General features: G+C 41.1%; 1 protein-coding gene across 1 annotated transcript; it reads left to right on the plus strand.

Annotated features, from left to right (window-relative positions):
* The first annotated feature begins 229 nt into the window (after positions 1–229).
* Positions 230–22,700, plus strand: GPR149 (G protein-coupled receptor 149). The gene is made up of 4 exons (XM_065674725.1): positions 230–1,342; positions 2,337–2,529; positions 5,065–5,525; positions 22,128–22,700. Exons 1-4 carry the CDS (start codon positions 374–376, stop codon positions 22,698–22,700), a joined length of 2,196 nt encoding a protein of 731 aa, XP_065530797.1. The 5' UTR covers positions 230–373.
* The last annotated feature ends 302 nt before the right edge of the window (positions 22,701–23,002 follow it).

Genomic DNA, 23,002 nt, shown 5'->3' on the forward strand with positions numbered 1-23,002 from the left:
TTCATTTCAACTGAGCTTGTGAGTAAGGCACCTTGCTTGATACCTGTCAAAACCGAATGGCATGTTATTACCTGAAGAACCTGAATTAACCGTCTTCCAGTACTGAAAGGATTTTGAAGAATTGCCTTTTTTTTTTTTTCAGCACCTTTGATGCTTCATTATTGCCTGATTTTTCAAGAGCATGAGTTGTTCTGGTTATCAAGGGTGCTTTCACCTGAATATTTCTTCATCAGATGCCATGAAAGAGGGTCTAGGAAAACAAAGAAACTTGTGAAACAAAGAAACTTGCTATGTGGAGCTAACAGTCTTGATTTCAGCTAGCAAAAACTTGGAGACTCGGTGAGAAGGCAGAGAAAAAGATTTGCCAAGGACAATGTCGGTAACGCCCAGTAATTTGTCACTTAGTGGGATGAGCTCCTTCACTGAAAATCATAGTGTTATGGATAAGCCTCACGATCAGAGAACTTTGAATGTTTTTCTATTCTGCTTGACTTTTATCATTGCATTCACAGCACTTCTGGGCAGCATTTATTCACTAGTTTCCCTGCTGAAAATACAAACCAGAACTACGGTTTCAATGATTGTGACCTCTTTGTCGGTAGATGATTTGATCAGCATTGTGCCAGTGATTATTTTCATGCTCACCCAGTGGTCAAGTGATGTCCTCTCCCAGCCTCTGTGCACCACCTCAGCTCTTATATATTTATTCCAGGGCATTTCTAGCAACCTGAAAGGATCTCTTATAGTTTCTTACAACTTCTACACCATCAGCAAAACTGAGACAATGAGCTGCAGCACTTCCAAGCAACGAGTGAACATGGTATGGGCCATTCTTACTATCTGGATTGTCAGTTTGCTGATCTGCATTTTGCCTCTTTGTGGTTGGGGCAAGTACATCCCTACCTCCTGGGGCTGCTTCACTGACTGTGCCAGTTCCTATATCTTGTTTTTATTTATTGTCTACTCACTGTGCTTTTGCCTCCTCACAGTGCTGTCTGTTCCTCTAACTTACCAGCTGTTGTGCTCAGATGAGCAACAGCTGTTACATGGTGATTACCACGAAGTCTCTGGAGGCTGTATCACCCCTGGGACACCTGCAGGCTGCGCTACTGCTACTCCGTCTCTGTCACCAGGGGACCCTGTGGATAAAACTCTGAAGCATTTCCAAAACACATGTCCAATCTCGGAGGCAGTTTTTAGAAAAGGTGTGGCTGGAAGCAGTGCACTTGAGCACCACTGCATGAGCAGCATACAGAGCAGGAGCTTCCTGGTGGGCTTTGCCCAGAAACGATTCTCACTGATTCTTGCATTGACAAAAGTCATCCTCTGGCTTCCAATGATGGTAACTTGTCAGATTGCTTTTCTTTCTAGTGTTTACTTACATTTAAATGGGGTGTGAGTTGGTATGCCGTGTATTGAAACAGATGAAAAGTAGCCATTGCAGTTGCTCATCATAATCTGTGCCAGCAAAAGTCTTTTTAAGAAGGTCTTTGTCACTATGTGGATTTAACTGGCTTTCAGTGGGTTTGGCAGAGCCTGATTCAGCATTATGTTACCCTATCACTACATCATTTGTATCACCTGAATAAAGGGATGAATAAGATCCACCCTTTTGTACTGCCAGCTGTCTGACAAGTGTTTGTTCATCATTCTGGGATCTGTGAATTGTACTAAGGTAGCTCTTCTGTCCCTCATCACAGCTATGAGCCACATTCTTTGCCAGACTGGTTAAAAAAATAGGAGTTTGTTAGAAAAGTGACATTTGCTTGCATCTTTTGAGTCTCTGTAGCATGGGGGCAGGAAAGGGGAAGTGCTGTCCATGTGCACGCACTGGTATATTTGGGAATAGGTACATTCTTGTGTAACTGAAGTCTGTTTTGAACATGGAAAATGGGTTTTACCCCTGTCTGTGGGATGTGTACAAACTCAGCATCCGAGCTTCTCTCAAGGGAAAGACAAGCATTATGGAGCATCTGCCACACAGCGCTGTGTGGTGCTAAGTTATCTCTCCTGTTCCTCATCAGAAGCTAGGGTTTCTCAGTAGCACACAGGAGAGACTGAGCTAGTAGTGTCTGATTGTGTGTTGCTTTTTAATAGTGCCAAGCATCGATATTTAACTTAAGCAAGGGTTTTTCTGAGAAATGCAGAATGAGGAGAGCCTCTGTCAGTGTAGTTTTTCCACTCTTGATTAGAAACCAAATTATTATACTCAACAAACACTAATGACTACCGATGTCTTTTAGTTGTGTCATATTCATAGTGCAATGTTCTGTTTATTCCTGGAAGTACATAATGTGCCTGAAGGAATTTAGATTTCAAAATGCTTTGTCCTTCAGATACAAATGGTTGTCCAGCACATCACTGGTTTCCAGAGCCTTTCGTTTGAGACGCTTAGTTTCCTGCTGACTTTGCTGGCTGCCACAGTCACCCCAGTATTTGCCATGTCAGAACAGTGGACCCACCTGCCCTGTGGCTGCATCATTAATTGCAGGAGGAATTCTTATGCAATGTCTTCAGAAGAATTCAAAAGTAAGTACAGGAATGTGACACGCAGCTGCGATGTATCTTGTTGTAGTAAAGAGAATAGGAAGTTAGTGTCAGTAGCAGGACTTTGTACTCCTTGAAATCGTTTACCTGAATTATATAGATACTATTCATAACAGTGTATGAGACATTAATGTGAGGCAGTTGGATGGAAATGGTAGATGCTGAGGCACAGAAGCTTGGCTGATTTTCCTATTTCACTGCCAGATCTTCTAGCAGAGCCTGATAGACTCTGAATCCTAGCTTTGCTCTCCTCGCCTACATTGGGAAAGATGTCTCTATCAAATTCTGACTTCACTAATCAAATACATGGAACATGCTAAGCATATTTAATGTGGTGGGGTAAAAAAAACATGCTTATTGCAAGCAGGTTATAAACAGAGGAGCTATTGCTTGTGCTAACCAGAAACCCCAGCAACATAAATAAGCAAATGGCAAAGGACACGATTTATGACAAGGGCCTGTATATCAGCATGTTCATGCTGCTTATTGAAAGCTGAGGAACTTCTACGCCGTTTTTGCCAAAAAATATTTCTGTCCATGTTTGTTGTGGTTTAAGCCCAGCCATAGATCAGACCACACTGTCTTTGTCTCACTTCCCCCCTTCCCCACCCTGGCTCCCGGAGGGATGGGGAGGGGAATCGAAAGAATGTAACTCCCACGGGTTGACATAAGACTAGTCCAGTAACTAAGGTATAACACAAAACACTGCTGCTACCACCAATAATAGTAATGATAAGGGAAATAACAAGCGAAGAGAATACAACCGCTCACCACCTGCCGACCGATAGCCAGCCTGACTGAACAGTGATCTAGCCCTTCCGGGTAACTGCCTCAGTTCTACATCCTGGGCATGATGTGCTGTGGTATGGAATACCTCTTTGGCTAGTTTGGGTCAGGTGTCGTGTTTCTGCTTCCTCCCAGCTTCCACTCCTCCCTGGCAGAGCACGAGACTCAGAAAGTCCTTGGTCAGAGTAAACATTCTGACCAGCAACTAAAAACATTGGTGTTACCAGCGCTGTTCCCGGGCCGAAAGCCAAAACCACAGCACTGCACCAGCAGGAGAAAAAATGACTGCTACTGCTGAACCCAGGACAGTAAACTTAACAAAGTTTACCTTGGTGTAAGAGAGGATGTCAGACCTTCACTGGAAGGTGAAGACTGGTCTGGAATCTTCTAAAGCCCTGTAATGATCTGGGCCTCCTTGTAAAACTTGCTGGAGGAACAGAACAGTCAGTTGGCAGGGGCCTACAAGGATATCTAGTCCAGCTGCAAGAGTGAAGAGCTAAATGCCCCTGAGGATCTGGGTGTTGTTTCCCATTCTCAGGAGTGAAAGTTTTCTAACATTGGTGGATGAATCCCTGACATTTACTGCATGTTTAGGGAGAAGGAAAGCTACTGAATCCTAGAGAAAAGCCATTCTCTTTCAAGACTTTCACTTGCTTTGGACATACTCATCAATTGTAGAATGGCTTGTGCTGCGTCTGATGCCATTTTAACTGCTTTCCTGGAGGGGATGACTGCAGTTCACCAAGAAGGGAGTTTATTTCAGTTGTATGTAATAGTGATATTTAGAGAGATAAATGTACAACAGACAGAAAAGTAACAATTATAAAATTATTTAAAATAAATTTGTGACTTGTGGATACTTGTACTGAAGACTATTCTCAACTTTTAATGCAGTGACTGCTAAGGTCAGAATTTAACCCATAATTATTTATGATCTCTTAAGCACACAATGTTAAGTAGAAGTAGAGGTTGTATAAACGTATCCTCATACCTTTTATTTTACAATTTATCATGAAATTTTTGGTGGGGAGATTATTTTATTAGTTAAATAATAGGCACTTTCACTTACTACATAAAGTAAGATGAAAAGGGGGAGAAGGAAAGATCTCAGGTGATTTGTGATCACCAGAGGCAGAAGAATGAAAGAGAATAAATATCAATAGAGAATTTTTATTGAATTGTTCGATTACTGTGAAAGATTAGCTGGGGCATTGAATTTAGAATGGAGAATATTAAAAAAGTTGTGTAAATACTTCAGATATGTTTGTATTGTAAGATTATGTTTTTCTTGCTTGACTCTCGACATTGAAGGTTAGTTACAGATTCACAGAAAGATTTTCTAATTTTGCACAATTTTTCTCGTTTAGGAATATAGCTGAAACAGGCTGTGAAAAAAAGAATATTACAGATTTAAATACTTTCTTCTTGTGTGTATCCCATAAAGCATCATACCTCATGTGGTTTTCAAAATGGCAGATAATCTAGCATTTTCTGGGAATCCATTAACTTTGGAATTTCTGAATTCATTAAGAAGGGAGTATAATAACATACTATCTGAGAAGTCTGTCTTCTCAACAATTCATTCTTTTTATGAATAGAAAATTGTCTGTTTCAAGCAGTAATTAGATAATATATTCCATGTTTTAGAATGTAATTTTAATTCTGTATGTAATCTTATTTTTTTCCTTGGTTTTGACTCTTTAATATGACATTTCTTCCTTTTCTGCTTAGCCAAACGTAGAGGTTTCGAATTCAACCTGTCATTCCAGCAAGGTTATGGAATCTACAGAATCTCCCATGAAAATCATCACCACCACCACAGTGGGGATGGTCAGTCTACATCCTGTCACAACCTGGTGAGTGATGACAGCAGTAACTCTAAAGAACCTGGGAGCAGAAGCACTGACCTCCCGCACTGTGGGACAGCAGCATTCAGCATCCTGGCCCTGGCAGAATGCTCCCAGGATGTCCCACCAGGACCAGTGGCCAGTCAGGAGTCCAGCAAGGATTGGGGCACCAATCTCCTCCTTCCTGACAAGTGGGGAACCCTTGACAGAGAAGAGGGCAGAAATACTGAGCAGTCAGCTTTCTCTGAAGGACCAGAAAGGAGGCTGTCACAGGAGGAAAGCCGTAAACCTGAACTCACAGATTGGGAATGGTGCAGGAGTAAATCGGAAAGGACCCCTCGGCAGGTAAAATACTTACTTGCCCTTATTTTTTTCTGATAATAAGAATTACCTTACAAAAAAAAGAATAATTTTTGCTTACATTGAAATTATTATTAGTCTCATTGGTACTTTTAGTTACTTTTAGTAAAAATCATACTTAGCATTGTATATTTTAGTAACCGCACACCTACTTGCAGATTCTGATCCTGCAATAATTTCTCACTTGCCTTCTTAATCATGGGTATTTAATTATTATATTGACAAATTTTGTGTGCACCTGCATGATCTCTATATAGTAAGAATTCAGTATGAGTTATGTTAATTTGTCTTAATGAATAGGAATTTTCTTTCAAAAAAAAAAATTACATTTTCAAGAGTATTCCCAAACATCTGGGGACTTTTTTTGTCATGCTAACATTTTGGGTAGGGGAAAGAAGAGAACTGCAAACCCCAGCATGAATAGTAAGTCTCACAGAGAAATGCAGATTTCAATCTGGGCACAAAGATTCCTTTTACATTCAAGCAAAAAGATCCCAAATATTAGATCATTCATCCTTTTCCTTTAGATTGTGAGTAGTTATTGGGAAGAAGAAATTCTGAGAAATTTCTCCATTTTCAGAAGCTTTTCAGAAGGGAAAAGTGAAGGTGGAGCCTTAATACATTAGCGCTTCAATTGAAAGATTTGGTAAAGGTGCCTGTAATCTCAGCTTGTACAGTTCTTTGTGCAGAGGTTCTCTATCTCCTCTCTCGTATTTGCTGTAGATTGTATTGAATCCAACAGAGCTTTCCGCAGCTTGGGAGCAAGGGAATACCAAGAATTATAGGATTTAAGGACATACCATCTAAAATTAATAGAGAGTGCTCCAGTCTTGCGATATAACTGTAACCAAGAGGGGTGTCCTGCTGAATATGCCACCATTGCTACAAAAGTTGGGTTTTGCTTTCAGTTATTGAAGGACTATGGTCTGTTCCTAGTGCAGAGTCTTCATTTACCTACTCCTTACCATGTTGATAGTGGCACATCAAAAACAGTGGGATCACTGATTTCCTCAGCTTGGAGCCATTTTGGTTCTATTATGAGAAACGTTGTTGTTACTGCCCATATGGGAGGGTCTGTACTGACTTCTGGGTAGAGCTGGGCTCTATATTAAAGGACAGCTGTGAGAGAGAATTGCCCCAAACTGCTGTTTGTAGAATAGCAGAATGAAACTGGATCCAGCAAAAGGACAGCTATTGTACCATGTAAGAGCATAGGCTTAAAGGAGAACTGACAAGCTTTACTTTTGTTTTCTATAATCAGTTTTTGTTTAAGGGGAAAAATGTCACAACAGTTACTGCAGGTTTAATGTTCTTAATGAATGGAGGGATTGTTAGCCATTCCTTGTCACCAGGCAATGAGTACGAGGGTTTTCTGTCTTGCACAAACTCATGATTATGAACCAAAGGCTGAGAGCTGGCTTTAGGCACCGAGTGAGTCTGCAGTGTGATCTCTGTAGTGGAAATTGAAATGAGCAACAGCTGTTGATCCCTGTGGAATTTATGTGCTGCTTTCATCATATAGTGGACTCTAAAAAGCATCTCAGAGTGGCCTAAGGAGTTGAGGAGAGGTAATATACTGTATCGTGGTTATCTGCTCCTTCTCTCTGCACCTTTCCTGTGCTATGGCATTTACGCTCCAGTACGTTATTTTGGTCTGCATAAATAGTGTATATAATGGTCTTCTGGGAGCATAGATGCATCCCTATTTTCAAGATAAATCAAGGTAGGTCTGTATACATGTACGTGCAGTTTTCACGTTTTCTAGGTGACATAGTCCCATGTTCACATAGCTTCTGTAAATTGCCTCTGAGGCAGTTAAAATGTCAGTTCTGCCTGCTCGCCTTTGGAAGTTTCCCTTGGTGGAATACAAAAGGAGCCAGTATTGGCTTTCAATTTGTTATGCATAAGCAACCAGGAAGTATATGCAAAAAGACTAAACGAAAGAACACTGAAGTAGTTTAAAAATATTTTATTACTGTTTGAGTAATAATAGTAATATTATTTGAAATTGACTTTTTATTTTATTTGATTAAATTTCAGGAGCTTTTGTAGTATGTGGCAAAAGCACTGGTTTTTTTCTACTGTATTTGCACAGTGAGAAGTTCATACATACTGACCATAGGAAAAAGTGTATTTTTAGTTCTTCTCTATGACTGTGACACTGAAAGAAACAAGAGTGTGTATCTTTCTTCTGAGAAATAAACACTTGGTTGAAAACTTAAATGCTCAGGAGGATGATTTTATATTTGGGGAGAGCTGTTTCCTGCATTGTATGGAAGCAGTTATTCTCCCACTGTCCTTCAGTGGTCACACAGACTATGAAGTATCAATTGCCTGTTAAAGGGGTTTAAGTGCCTTCACTGAAATAAGCAGAAGCCTCTTTAAATCTGAGAAACACATTTCCAGGTGTTGTAGTTGCATGTTTATGCCCTATTCAAGGACAACAGAAGATGGTCAGTAATTTTCCTGGAAGGCTTAGTGTTTTCCCAAGCTATTCTGCCAATGTTTAAAGAAGTCGAATTTTAAAGTCCAAATGGGAGAGAAAGACTTGACCTTGCCTGCGTTATGAGAACCCTGCCTTCTGGAGCACATGTTGACTGGACTAGGTAGACTGTCATGCTTTTGTAGCATTTGCTATAGGACTACGGCTTCTGTTAATCTTTCCAAGGTGTCACTTAAGTGAACTCTTCAGTCAGTACAGTCTCCCCCTGTTCATTAGAATTCTGGTATCTGCGAATACCTAGAACCCCAGCCCTTCCTCCCACCACATCCCTGAGCTTATGCGGGGGTCCAGAGTTTGGAGCACGATGAAGTGACAAGCCAAAGCCAGTCTGCCTGGCTAAGTGTTCACTGGGTTCTGAGGGTTTGAATGTGCACTGTAGAACTCAGGAGACATTTGGCATTACAGTCAGTTGGTGTGGCATAAAAGCCTGTGTGAAGTTCTCAAGACAGGAGCTGCAGAAGGCCGTAGGTTGGAAAGCACCTCAGGAAGTCACCTCATTCAACTTCATTCAACTTTCTACTCCAAGCAGGGCTGACTTCACAGCTAGACCAACTTTTCTCAGCCTTTGGTACATACACAGGGAAGAATCAGAAGATGTATTTTATATCTAAATAAGGGAATCCCCTCTCCCTCTGATAAATTCAGGTTTATCCTTTGAGTCAAAGTAGGAATTTGTTTGATATTTCAAAATTAACTGATGATCCCTTTCATGAAAAGCAAATGTTCACTCTGTTGCACTGTGTAGTGATAAATTACTGCATTTGTGGGCAAAAGAAAATGATTACTCAGCCTGGTTTTAGTCTACTATTTCATGCTAACCCCTTGGTGCCATGTATAGTCCATTTAATAAAGTCAGTATGTCACTAGCTTCATCCTTGCAGTGGGTGCTTTTGTGGCCATTTCCTTGTGGCTCTCCTTCCAGTAGTTTCCAGATGGTGTTTAAAAACAAAACAAAACAAAAAATTCCTTTTCCAAGCTCCTGTGTCTGACATTTCAGATTGCTGGACCTATGACTTCCATTACAGCAGGTACGAGCTTTTCTGTGAAGCAGTTGGCAATGACTGCATGTGGATGGCTTTATTTGTCACTTTGGGGCATACTTCTTCACTGCCTGCACTACAAGGAATCCCAATTCATGCTTTTCTGACCTCTTCCAAGTTACAATCCAGTGTACAGTTGCCAGGCATTGAGACTGCTGTGGTCTAAAAGTTCAAGGCTTCTGAGTTACAGATCTTACTGTTTCTGACATTCAGCATGAGTTTCCAGAGATTCAGAGCGTTGACATTTGCTTAGCTGTTGAAAAAGGGCAGAATATGCAACCCCAGTAAGCATATTAAAAATAATGCATTTCTCAAATTTATGTTGGATGAAAAGATAAATTTGGGCCAGACATTAAGTAAGTTGAAAGCCATCCCTTTCATTTATCCTATCTCTAAGTCCCTAAGTATCTAAGAAAAGTCACTTTCTCCTCATCACTATTCACTTTCTCCTCATCACTCTCTATTTCTCACCTTGGTTAAAAATAGGAGTCTTTCCCTAGCGTTTATTAGCTGTGTACTTCTGCTTAAATTGTCAAGTAAGCTAGGCAACTGGGAGAAGGTACCAAACCTTAAAAAGAAATGGATTATTATCCTAACAGGATAAAAGTTCCTCATCTTCAGTACTTTCAGACTGTAAATGCTTGATCACAGAAATAAATATAGATGTTCTGTTAGAGTACTTCCAGCTTTCTTTTCAACAGGCAGAACTGCTTGTAATAACTTGCAGTAGGAGGAAGAATAACAGCATTTGCACATGCATCTTCAGCTTAGCTGTTAAGTGATGTAGTAAATGTGTCCTTAAATGCTGAATTTCCACATAGTAAAGTAGTGCACCTAGTGATAGGATAGGAGATGACTAATGACTTTAGTAATGACTTTAAACTGACAGAGGGGAAATTTAGATTAGAATTTAGGAAGAAAGTCTTCCCTGTGAGGGTGGTGAGGCACTGGAACAGGTTGCCCAGAGAGGCTGTCGCTGCCCCATCCCTGGAAGTGTTCAAGGCGAGGTTGGGTGGGGCAACCTGGTCTAGTGGGAAGTGTCCCTGCTCATGGCAGGAAGGCTGGAAGTAGGTGATCTTGAAGGTCCTTTCCAACCAAAACCATTCTGTGATTCTGTAATTCAATCAAATCTAGAAAATACTATATCAACTGAAGGTATCAGTTTAGCGCCTTTTGGAGAGTAGGGTGTCAGACAGTACATGTGATGCCTTTGATTTTCTGTTGAAGCTGTGTGCTACTTGGAAGATGGAATGATAGTAATGATGCTGTAGCTGGTTGTCTCTTCATCATCTGTTCTGTGAGTAAAGAGTTATTCCATCAAAGTGATTTCTCTGGAATAAAAGTGGGATGAAAGGAGAATGAGGCAGCAGGTTTTATTTAATACCTATACAGACTAGCTATAATTGAGAGGGAGAGAAAAAATGGTACTTGTCATTTTTAACTCTTGCTCAGCTGCATTTTTGAAAGATACCTTTAACATCTTATAAAATACCACTGTATCTCCCTTTCCTAAAAGGATTTAGTGTAAATATGTCATGTGTTTTTTTTCCTATACTAATTGCCTTCAGGCAACAGAAACCTCCCAGGCTTGCAATATATTATAGCCTTTCTGATTATTTTTTTTTTCTTTGACTTGATATTTCATATATGGGTTGCCTCAAGCAAACTCTTTCAAGAGACTCTCTGTATAGAACCTGTTTACATGCCCTGCAAAGAGAAGGGGGAAAGCTGTGTAAATTTTTTCACTTAAGAGGAATCAGCACTGTACATCTGCAGTTGCAGTGTTTTTAGTGGTGATAAGTACACAGGATCTTTCTCACTACAGGAAAGATGTAAACATTCCAGTAAAAACCAGGCACAGCATAGAAGCTGAGTTATTAATAGACGTGATGAGATTTACTTTCCACTGGCCTATGCAACTATACCCATGCTGTTTTGCCCTGATGTTCTTGTCTAATATCTTCCTGCAGGCGGTATTCCCTCAGCTGGAAAATCAATGTAGCATTTCACCACCATCTTCTAACTTTGCTCCAAGTGGGACAAAGTGGTGCGGCCCTTGCAATACTTGCTGACTCTCTGCTTGCAGTTAAACTGCAATTGGCACTCTGTTGAATTGCATTAGCAGGAGAAATAGAGTAGAAACGTTTCCCCAAGAGGGCAAGGCTGAACATAGGCAAGCTCCCATACCGCTTCCCTCTGGCTGGCACCCATCTGTGAAGCAGCTGTCATCCTATGCCTGCTGTTTATTCTGTCTGGTTCAGATAAATAAGCAACAGCTTTCAGATCTGTTGCTTAAGCAGGTTTTAATGTATGCTAGGTACAAGTAGACATGCACACATGGAACTAGGGAAAAGTAAAAATCAGGGCCATGGAGATGTAATGAGGATAAACAAACCTTGTGGAGCTTACCGGTGACACTGTGTCAGAGACTCTTACAGGAATCAGTTCTGCAGAAAGCTGCACTGATGGGTATCAGTGTTCCTTTTCTCAGAGAACAGACAATGCTATGAACAAAATCAATATCACACTGACCAAGGGATCCTTTTACCCTAGGGATCATTGGCCCTACTGTCACTTAATGGAATATGAGTTAGAAAAGCAGGGCAATTTTGACTCCTTTCCTATAAAGCCATTACATTCGAGGCTGCTGTGTTCTCAATTTTTTAAAGATTTGTGCTGTTCTTCAACATACTTTTCTTCATTAGATTTCTCTAGTAAGTAAAAACTCCATTTCAGTTTAACGTCCCAGTATCTGCAGCTCAGCAGAAAGCCTGGTAATACAATGTTTGCAAATGAACCCAGAACTTTCTTGCAGGACTGGTAGTGCACGCCATGTCAAATAAACTTCATGGAGTCTGGTGAAAAGGGTAATGCCCAGTTTTGCAGCTATTAAAATAAAGAGAATGAATGTCAGCAGATCATCTGTACAAAAGGAGTGTCTGCTTCCTGGTAACAAGGTAGTGGAGAGAGCTAGACCAGACATTGCAAGCTCTTGATTTCTGTACCCACTACATACAGTCTAATAGAGCTCTTCTGTCTTCTGCAATACTGACTTCTTCAGACAGTTCGTAATGTGATCAGCCCTGTCGGTCCAGGCTGCAAGTAGTAATTTTCAGACATTCATGGTGGGAAAGCTTTGGCAGATGTATGTAACTATGCAAAAGCCATGTTCTTTAGAATGTGATATGTAAATTGCTGAGTTGCATCTTTCTAAAGCAGGAAATTTCAGTTCTGTGGACACAAACACTGCTTTAGTTGAAGTCTAGGTGACAAAACCTGTATTACTTGAGACTCATGGACACTGTGCAGTGGAGACGCAAGGGTTGAGCTATCTCTACAGCTATCTCTACAGCTAGGAGTGAGGTGGTGCCTCAGCTGCAGTGCTGGTTCTGCTTTTAAAGCCTCAGGTAGCTTCTCCACCTGCTTCTCTGTATGAACCTATATATGCACATAGACCATGCTCTTAGCCTTCAGTTGCATGATCAGTTGTTCCCACATTCATTATACCACAAAAGATAGAAATGCAAGAGCCAGAATTAATTTGCCCAGATAACTACAGTGCTGGCATTTTTATACTTTCAGGGGCACAACTTCTCAGTTTGAATGTTCCTCTAGTGTAGATTTTTTATAATATCTGTTTAATAATATCTGCACACCCCAAATATTTATCTTCATACAAATAATTAAAATTAATGCTGAAATTCTAATTCTGCATACTCTTTTTTTACCTGAAAGTGCAAATAAATTATTAGAAATTGTCATAAATTTCTCACACTGTATTGTGAAAACAAATGCACAGAAAACAAATGCACAGAATTACATAAGGACCAAGTCTGTACTTGTTCTAAAAATCTTACTAAAAACAACAAACATACAAGTCAAAACAGGCATGCACTTCTTCCCAGTTACTTCTGAAAGATCAGTGTAGGATACGAGACAGGTGTCCTACAGGCAAGAATTTTGGTAGAAGCAAGACAGGCCAGCCTGTTTCCGTATTGAAGAGAGCTATTTCTTGTAAAAGCAACTATTCTGCCTTTGAAGAAGACTATTCAAATGTAATAGATTTGAAACAGTATTGACATGAAAATATGGAGGGTTTGTAATAATATTGCATAAGTGCAGAACATCTATCCTTCTGTAGAATGTCAGCAGTTATACAGAAAGTGAAGCTCATGGCACGTGCTGTCCGTGAAGCCCTGAAGTAAGGAGAATGCTGGACTCATATCTATGCGGCCTTAAAGTGGGGTGCCTTCTGTGCTTCTGTCCGTGCTGCAGCCACATTGCAGGGTGTCTGTAAAGGTGCCATATGCATTATTCGTGGAATATTAAAGGACTTTCTGTTGAGCTCAGTCACTTCAGCCCCAGACAACCGAGTACAGAAGTTCCGGTACATAGATGGAAGTATTCTTACCTTAGATGCCTGTGTTGCACTTTCTGTTACTAATTTGTTCCAAAGAAATGTCTGTCCACATTGGGCAGGCCAATGACAAATGTTGGTTTTCAGGTCATCTGAGGTGAGCTTGAGCTTATCCTAGCTTGTCGAATCTCGTCATACCCCGTTAGCTCTAAATTTTCTGCAGCCAGCCTATCAAAGGGCGAATCATTGCAGTAATGAATTTTACTGCATCTAATTTTTATTTGAAGGGAAATGGAGGACTAAGTCTCTATTTTAAAATAAAAAGAAAATACATTGTCTCTGGAAAGAAACATCAACATACTTACTGAAAACGTTCTAAAAATAGAACTCTTCAGCTAGAGCTGTATTCCACCAAAGTAATTAGCAATGCAGACTCATTAGAGCTTTCTTTAGATTGCTGATATTTCTGTTTCAAAGGCAGCATGGCCCAATAGGAGTGGCGTTGGACTGGGACACAGCAAAACCTGCTGTCTGTTCTTAGCTCTACCAATGTGCTGTCCGCAGGCTTGGAAGAGTCACTTGCCATTCTGGGACCTCACATCTGAGCTCTCCCACTTCTTCCAGAGATGGAGATACACAATCTAATATGATCTCTTATTTTGCTGTAACACTAATACTACACTTACCTTATTCCAGGGCCTGTGATTCATGACATTTAAAAATTAAGGATCATGAGGGAGAGTCTACAAACTAGCTTGGGCTTGAGTCCGTTGCTGAAACACAGGCGTGTAGAACCAGTGACTTAGGGAGTCCCACTTGGCCTCCAGCTGCTGCTTCAGGAGTTTGTAGGTCTCCCATTAGGTTTTTTGTTATATTTGAAACTTTTTGAGGATATCCCGAATCCTCTGCATCATCTCTGATAGCACTAGGCAACTACGTCTGGGCAACTACTTCAAAGTTTAAATATCTGAGTACACAGCCTTCTTGCATAGTTGGAGAGGGTATCTCCTAACTTAGTTACAGTGGAGAATGTTCCAAGCAGATTTTCCCCTTGATCATGTAGGAATTCAGGCTCTTAGGGATTTCCTTTCTTCCCCCAGTTAACCTTTTGTTTCTGCACTGGCCTTATTGCAACAGCAGTTTATTGTCTTTAAAACCCAAGTGAGCTGTGAGCTACATGAGCCCCCATTCAAGTCATGTGGTTCTGAACAGTTTATCTTTGACTTTAGTTGCTAAGAAGTGTTACCTGGCTAAGGATCTGCTTCTGGAACAGTGTCAGCTTTGTTCTCAGGAGATGAAGTATTAGTTGATAACTGTCTTTGGAGAATGGACTTGTTCATGCTTTCATTTAACTGCTACGGAATCATCTGCTCCCTGAAACAAAAGATTACCAGGAAATCCTGGAAACTGAGTGCTTATCCAGACTGCACGATGGTCTCAGCAGGTGCTAAGTGCTGGAAAGCTGGGACGACTGAATTCAAGGTCCTAATAACAGGATGAATCCAGTTACACTTAATGTAAAATGTGAAAAGTATGTAGAAATGTTTGGTGTTTGGAATGTTAACTTAGCCTTGAAGAATTTTCTAGGCTTCTTCTAGCAGAATAAATTATTGATCAGTTGTAAGCTAGAGTTTTAAATTATTTTGAAATGTAGATACATGTAGATACATCAGAAACTGTGTTCCGAGTTGATTTCAGTTGTACATTTCTGACTTTTCTGTAAAGCGCAGCTTTGCAAATTGCTGATCAACTCCTGTAGACACTGAAGGGAAGCAGAGGGAATGCTGCACACCGTTGGGAGGTACTTACCAGCATGCAGAATGAGGCTCTGCTTTAGCAAGGGATGAAATTAAAATTTTCTTAGTCTACTTGCAGCTTAATACCCCTTTATTAATATTTCACGTAAGCATGACTGTTGCATAGCAAACCAGATACAAAAGTGTGGGTTTTTTTTGTTTCTGCCAGTTTGCAAGGAGAAATACAGTAACAGATTCTGTAAGTGTTAGCTTCTCCCTTCCCTTCCCCCTCAAAAAAGCTTTAGGGATCAAAAACTTATTTCTGCGCAGGGAAAGCTGCAGAACTTCTAGGTTCCATAAATGGTCTTAGTAGGATCATTGAGAAACTGCAAGTCAGTGGCTCTTGGGCCCTTTTTCACTGCTTTGAGCATTTACAAATTGAAACCTTTCTGCAAGGACCTGTTGTCCAGCCCATTGCTGGGGCTCGGTTTTGTCTGCTGCAGAGGCTGAGGCCTCCTCTGTGCCACAGTATCTTGTTCAGACTCTGCTCAGGCAGCCGGAACAGGACAGGGGAGCTGAGTCTGAAACTACAGTGATTATGAGGATGGTTTTCTCATAGGCACAACTACTTTCTGTCTTCTGTGAAATGTGGAAGGTGGAAAATTTAATAATGAAAGCATTTGCTTTATCAATCATGCAGAGGTTTCTCTATTCAGAATGCATCAACACTCCTTAAGGAACAAGTACATTAGTGATTTATTTCATTGTAATTTTTTATCTTTGCTTATTAAAAATACATGTGCTGGTACATGTAGTTCTCCAGTGAAATCCCTGTTCCAGATTCTAACAGACAGAATAGCCTCCAGCTGTCTCAGGCAGGAGCTGCACAGGGGGATGCCCTGTGGTAGGACATGATGGAAATAAACACTCTCCACAAAAAGTAAAACTGATCAGAGGAAGGGCCAGCTCCTGTTGGCAGGAGCTTGTGGCAGACATCATGGCATTAGAGATCCGGACTGCTGCCGGATAATTTGTGGTATTCACTTAAAAGTGGCTTCAGCATAAAGAGCAGCGATTTTGGCTTACAGGAGTTTGACTGGGGAATGCTGTGATTTTTTAAAAAAATTGAAACATTAGAGCATTTCTGAGTTGAAAGCTTTCAATCCTACCAGAAATTAAGAAATCAACTGTAAAAAGATAAATATTTTATATAGATATATGCCATGTACAATTAACAAATAAATACTTGTGTGGATCTGTGCTTGTGTGCACACAGAGAAAAAGGCTCTATAAGTGGATATAAGAGAAATATCAGGCTAAATTTTAAATCATCTGTGTTCAAGCAGGTAAGTATCTGATCTTTCCTTCAACTCTCCTAGCTGAGAGAGAGTAAGGTCTCAGAAAGACAAGTCTTGACTTTACAGGATCAGAATCATGGGTAGCAAAGCTTCCTTACCTTATGTAATGTCCACAGGTGGCAAACTGGTATGGGGTGCATGACAGTTAGAAAGAATGCACTTCAGCTGTGAGGTGTCTTTGAGATAGTACTACAAGTCCCAGTATAACTACAAACTACAAACTGCTGAGACACAACAGCTGCAAAATGGCACTTTGGTTGAAAAGGGGGGATTATTTTATCTATCAAAGGTCTTCACCTTTATACCAGTACCTAATTCCTGCATGCATTGTCAACTTAGCATCAAAACGTCATTCTGAAGACGATCCAAGAGCCAAGTGGCTCCAAGTTTTCTGTACCTTGCTAAAAACATTAATGTAGAAGTACTTTAGAAAGAGAATGCGTAGCATAAATTGTGTGCAAGGAGTTAATATGTGTATTTCTTTTAAAAACTAGGTTTTCTTTTCAATACAGAAACACAAAGTGTGTGGGCAAAATAGTGTGGAATAAGCCTGGTGGAGCAGTACCTTTGCAAAAAGCATTTTGGGCACAGGCTATGGAGGCAGATGTTCAGAAACAGCACCATGATTCTCTTTGTCTTTTCACTGGAGTAAAAATGAATCATAACCTTTCTACAGTTGTGGATGCTTTTGTTCAAGCTAAAATAATGCAGAATTGGGGTGCATGAAGAGTTGGATGGATGAAGTGAAAGCTACTGTTAAGTGTTACTCCAAGTGCTTCGTCCTCCTACTGCTTTAGAATTAAATGACATTGAAAGTCGTAAAATCAGAAAGCTGAACTGTAGGTAACAATGGAACAGTGGAAGACAAAATACTTTTTTACAGAATGTGCCAGTATAATCTGGTGTGCTAATAGATTCCTATGTATTTCCATGGGCGTGTCACAGGAAGCAAAAATGGGTATTTAGTAATCATATCAAGGACAAAATCAGGGTTACATTCTTTTCTCATTAGTAATAATTTATACTGAAAGTAAATCCAGTAATAATCAATTTTACCTGGCTGTACATAAAACCAGAATTGCATTTTTCCTTCTTTTGGGCTGTTTTTAATCATGGCATTTTTCTGTTGGGCTTCTTGACTCCAGAGCTTGCAAAGCGAGCACAAGACAAGCAACGGCTCTGAACCTGGGAGAGAGCCTGGCTGTGCTGTTCAGTGCCCTGTGCATCACTGAGGGGCCAGATTGCGTTCTCGGTCACTATCCCCTTTCTGGCGCTTGGTGCGGAGTCCTTTCTGCTGCTCCAGCTGCAGAGGGACAGTCACCGTCAGTGGCCATAGTGTCTTCCCTCCAATGTGGAGCACAGAAGTTTTCCCGGGCTGTGGCACTTCAGGACCAGACAAGGTAGTGCGAGTTCCCTGCAGCACTTAGCTGTGTATTTTCAGTTCACTGGCTCAGATCTCCCCTCAGGCTTTATTCCTGCCTTCCCCTGTCATGTAATTCCAGGGTTTGATTTAATTTTCAGTAAAGTGAGCCCAGTAAGTTATTTTCAGTAATTACTTGGATTTTTTAAACATTGAACATTTTGCACTGATGATGCTTGGGTTTGTTTCACACACATATACTTCGTCAAAGCTGGCAGTTAGTTGTCTGGTTTCCTTGCAATTCAGGTGCTGCACTGAGGATGTTAAAGCTGTGATTTGAAAGCTGCTCCTGCAAGAGCAGTGGTTACTAGTCAAGTGCCTGTTGCAGTCACAAGTGAGTGGCATTGTGATGCACAGTTTATGAAGAGGAATGGATTCCCTGTTTGTAGAAACAGGTAAAGGTGTCTGTAACTGAATAATATTTCTAGCTAAAATTGAGTAGTTTACTGGCTTCCTGGTTAGGGACTGGGAAGTGGCCTAGAAGAGTTAGTATATCCTTTTCAGTTCTAAAAGTAAATACTGACTTCTCAACAGAAAACAGACTTTTGGAAAGAGCCACTAAATGTGTGGTGATGGGAAAATTTCTCGTTCTCCAGAACTGGAGTATTCATTCCAGTGAGTGAGATGGCTCATGTCTCAGACATACCCTCCATCTTGTTGACATTCAAGATGACACATCTGCAGTGTTTTATTAAGTAGAATGTAACCTTGCACTGAAGTAATCAGTTCTTATTTAACATTTTTCCCCCCATACTCTTTAGATACCTTTGTGTATGTGCTCTTTTAGACTGTTCTTCAGACTCTGACCTTGATTAACAGCCAGAAATGCAGACACTCAAACAGACCCTGCAAAGGACTTCAGAGTGTTGAGTTCAGAAACTAGACAGGGGGCTGGAAATAGAGCCATGGGGCTTGTATCCAACAGAAACACCATTCTAAATGTGTGTTACCAAAGTTGATAGGTATCCAGGCTCTATCCATTGCAATATGCAAGATGCTTACCATGTGCCTCTGTGCTGCTTAGAACAGTAGGCTTTGTCCACTTGATACTACCCAGAGATGGATTTGCTGCTCTATCCTCCAGTGGCCTTAGTAGGCAACTGGGGTGGAAGATGGGTGGACAACAGCTTCCTCAAGCTGACAAAACAGTTATTCTCACATCTTTTCTGGAGGAGTGATCCTCATTACTAATTACTACAGAAAATGTAAGGTCCAGCACCTAGCTGAGCTTTAGAAAAAGCTCCTGCCTCATTGCTTTGAAACAAAGGCTGCTGGTGCTTAGCCTTAGGAGAGCTACACTTGAGGGAGCCCCTGCATGGCTCTGAACTCAAAACAGCAGCCAGGAGCTGCCAGTGAGCTGCTGTCAGCTAACGTTCACCAGTCTAGGACCTCTGCCTGCTCAATGACACAGCATGATAGCTGCCTCTGTAACTGCATGTTGGAAGAACACTTGAGGACCATTTTTCTCTTATAAATCTATTAAGGAGAGTAGTACAACTTTGATTTCCTTCCAGCAGGACAAGCCAGCTCCGAGGGTTTTGTCAGGTCAATTCTCTTGTCAAAGAAAAACATTAAGTCACAGTTTGGCAAGATTTTTCTATGCAATGGAACCTAATTTCCTTTACATGCTTTTTAGTGAAGGTAAGGTAATCACAGAATCACAGAATTGGTTTGGGTTGGAAAAGACTTTAAAGAATCACAGAATCACAGAATCCCAAGGGTTGGAAGGGACCTAAAAAGATCATCTAGTCCAACCCCCCTGCAAGAGCAGGGTAACCTACAGTACATCACACAGGAACTTGTCCAGGCGGGCCTTGAATATCTCCAGTGTAGGAGACTCCACAACCCCCCTGGGCAACCTGTTCCAGTGCTCTGAAACATCTAGTTCAAACTGCCCTGCTACAGGCAGGGACACCTCACACTAGACCAGGTTGCTCAAAGCCCCATCCAACCTGGCCTTGAACATTGCCAGGAATGGGACAGCCGCAGCTTCTCTGGGCAACCTGTTCCAGTGTCTCACCACCCTCATAGTGAAGTCTTTCTTCCTTATATCTAACCCAAATCTACCCTCTTTCAGTTTAAAGCCATTCCCCTTTGTCCTATCCCTGCATACCCTTGAAAGAAGTCCCTCTCCAGCTTTCTTGTTGGTCCTTTCTGGTACTGGAGTCTGTTCAAAGGTCTCCCTGGAGCCTTTTCTTAAGGCCGAACAACCCCAGCTCTTGCCTGTCAGTGATGTGTGAGGTAGATTTGAAAGATCATCAACAGAAGACTGTACAGAGTGATTTACCTTGCTACCTGGCAGCTTTTCAAATACCACTCTTCCTGGTGTCTGTGTGGGTGCAGAGTTGGGTTCTGCAGCTGCCCTGGTTTTCGGTAGTCTTTCTTGTTGCACATTTCCATATAAATTGATGCAGCCCTTCCTACTGAACTGCCCTTCTGCAAAGTCAGCACTTCGCTGCCTGTCACAGAGGCTGCTTTTGGCCAAGCTGTGTGTCCTGGGTTCAGCAGTAGCAGTTATTTTTCTCCTTCTTAGCAGCTGTGTTTTGACTTTCAGCCTGGGAACAGCGCTGATAACACAAATGTTTTAGTCTGACCAAGGACCTTCTGAGCCTCATGCTCTGCCAGGGAGGAGGGGAAGCTGGGAGGAAGCAGAGACAGGACACCTGACCCAAACTAGCCAGAGAGGTATTCCATACCACAGCACGTCATGCCCAGGATGTAACGGGGAGTGACCCAGAAGGCCTAGGGCACTGCGGGGTTGGACGAGGTATCGGTCGGTGCTCGGTCAGGTTGGGGGGGGGGGCAAGTTATCTGTTGGCTGGTGCTGAGGTGGTGTATTCTCTTTCCTTGTTATTTCCTTTATCATTACTATTATTGGTGGTAGCAGCAGTGATTTGTGTTATACCTTAGTTACTAAACTGTTCTTATCTCAACCCGTGGGAGTTGCATTCTTTTCAATTCTCCTCTCCATCCCTCTGGGAGTAGAGGGAGGGAAAGAAGGAGGGGAGTGAGTGGACGAGCTGTGTGGCTGGGTTTAAACCACGACACTGTGGTTCATTATATATAGTACCTTTTAGTGAATAAGAGGAAGTTTTCAAATTATAACCCCTGTCCTTCTCAGTAAGCAGTCAAAGCCCAGCTGCAGCAAAGCAAATGAGGATGAAGCAAAAGATGACCACAAAGTGAGATTCTCCAGAACCTGAGTCTGGTGTTTCTTTGCTGTATATTTCTGCCATCACTTTTGTTCTGTTCAGTGTAAGTCACTGAAGGAGAATCTTCACTGTTAAAAATGAGTCTTTATAGTGTGAGAGTGAGAGCCAGAATCTGTCCTGCAACACTATGGAAAAGAACATGTAACAGCCTACCACTGAGTCAGCTACAGCTATCTACATAGGAGCAAGCTGTGTCCTCTGTTTACAACACAGGCACTTGCAGTGATTCCTTTATGTAATGCTTTTATTTATTTACAGCCTCTGAAACAGTATTTTCATTGCAGCTGCTAAAAATTCTTGATTTGATGACCTTTAGTACTGCAGAGCTTTAACTAAATTTTCTTTCTCTGCCAGCTGGGGTTAAACCATGACAAATAATACCTGACAAGTTGTTTTGGGAAGTTCAGCTTGGTAGCTAAGCCAGCTAACTTTAGGCACCTAATTTAGTTAAGAGTCATTAAGACAGGGTGCCCAAGGGAGACAGGTGTTGCAGCATAGGTTCCTGTGTTTGAACAGTCCTCTCGTGTAATTTCTGTCATTTTGGTCGCTATGAGAAGCTTTAACAGATCAGTGCATCCGTCTGATTCAAGCAGATAGAAAAGACTTTCAGAGGTGCCTGTGAGTACTAGCTAGAGAGGTGCCTGCTCGTGCAGGCTGTCTCCTTGGGTACTGGCTGCAATGAAACATTATGTGTAGACTATCCAGAAAAGTGTGTCTCTCCGTAAGCTGAGTCACAGGGACTTCACTTTTTATACTAAATCTATAACTATCAAACACTTCTTTCTACTCCTTAAAGTCATAAATACTATAATAATAATGATAGTAAGTCATAAATATTTCTAAAATACTGAATGGAAAAGTCAGGAAAATAAGTTAACAAACTAAGCCTGATTTGCTTATTTATAATTGATTCTAACTTTAAAAATTAACATGAAATAATGGTCATTCTTCCTCTTTCCAGCGATCAGGTGGGGCCTTGGCTGTCCCTTTGTGTGCATTTCAAGGAACTGTATCTCTTCAGGCACCCACAGGAAAAACACTGTCTTTATCCACCTACGAGGTAAGCACTGAAGGGCAAAAAATAACACCCATGTCAAAGAAAATTGAAGTATATCGATCTAAAAGTGTTGGTCATGAGCCAAACCCAGAGGAGTCTCCTGATACTTTTGCTGACACAAGTGTTAAAATTCATTTAGAGGTACTTGAAATTTGTGACAATGAAGAGGCCCTGGATACTGTGTCAATCATCAGTAACATTAGCCAATCCTCCACACAGGTAAGGTCTCCATCCTTACGTTATTCAAGGAAAGAAAATAGGTTTGTCTCATGTGATTTAGGGGAAACTGCCTCCTACTCCCTCTTCATACCATCAAACAATCCTGACAGCGATATTAACATATCAATTCCAGACACTGTTGAAGCTCATAGGCAGAACAGTAAAAAGCAGTATGTGGAAAAAGGTGGTTATCAGGAAGAAATACAAATATTGAATAAAGCATACATAAAACGGGAAGAAGATGGCAACAGCAATTAAAAGGCATTTAATCTAGACATCTGAAATGATTTGACAGACATCGCTCCTCTTGACTCAAGGTACCCTAGGAGATACAGTGTCAACTGGTTTTTCCTAGCAGATAAATAAATTTTATTTGGGTACACTGTAAAATAGATTAAAACTTTTAATGCTATATGGATGGGATAACAAACACTTCAGTGCTTCACAACTTTACATAGTGAATTTCCAGTTATTTATATATTTATTTGAGAAACACATGCGTCAAAAAGGAATCATAAATAAAGTTTTTAAAAAACAGCTTTGATTGCTTGTTGGCACTG

The sequence above is a fragment of the Lathamus discolor genome, chromosome 3 (assembly GCF_037157495.1).
Source record: "Lathamus discolor isolate bLatDis1 chromosome 3, bLatDis1.hap1, whole genome shotgun sequence".
NCBI classification, from domain to species: Eukaryota; Metazoa; Chordata; class Aves; order Psittaciformes; family Psittacidae; genus Lathamus; species Lathamus discolor.

Coding starts and splice junctions, on each gene's coding strand:
- GPR149 (XM_065674725.1), top strand. CDS start 374: ATGTCGGTAACGCCCAGTAATTTGTCACTTAGTGGGATGAGCTCCTTC. Junction 1,343..2,336: donor TCCTCTGGCTTCCAATGATG/GTAACTTGTCAG, acceptor TTTGTCCTTCAG/ATACAAATGGTTGTCCAGCA. Junction 5,526..22,127: donor CGGAAAGGACCCCTCGGCAG/GTAAAATACTTA, acceptor TCCTCTTTCCAG/CGATCAGGTGGGGCCTTGGC.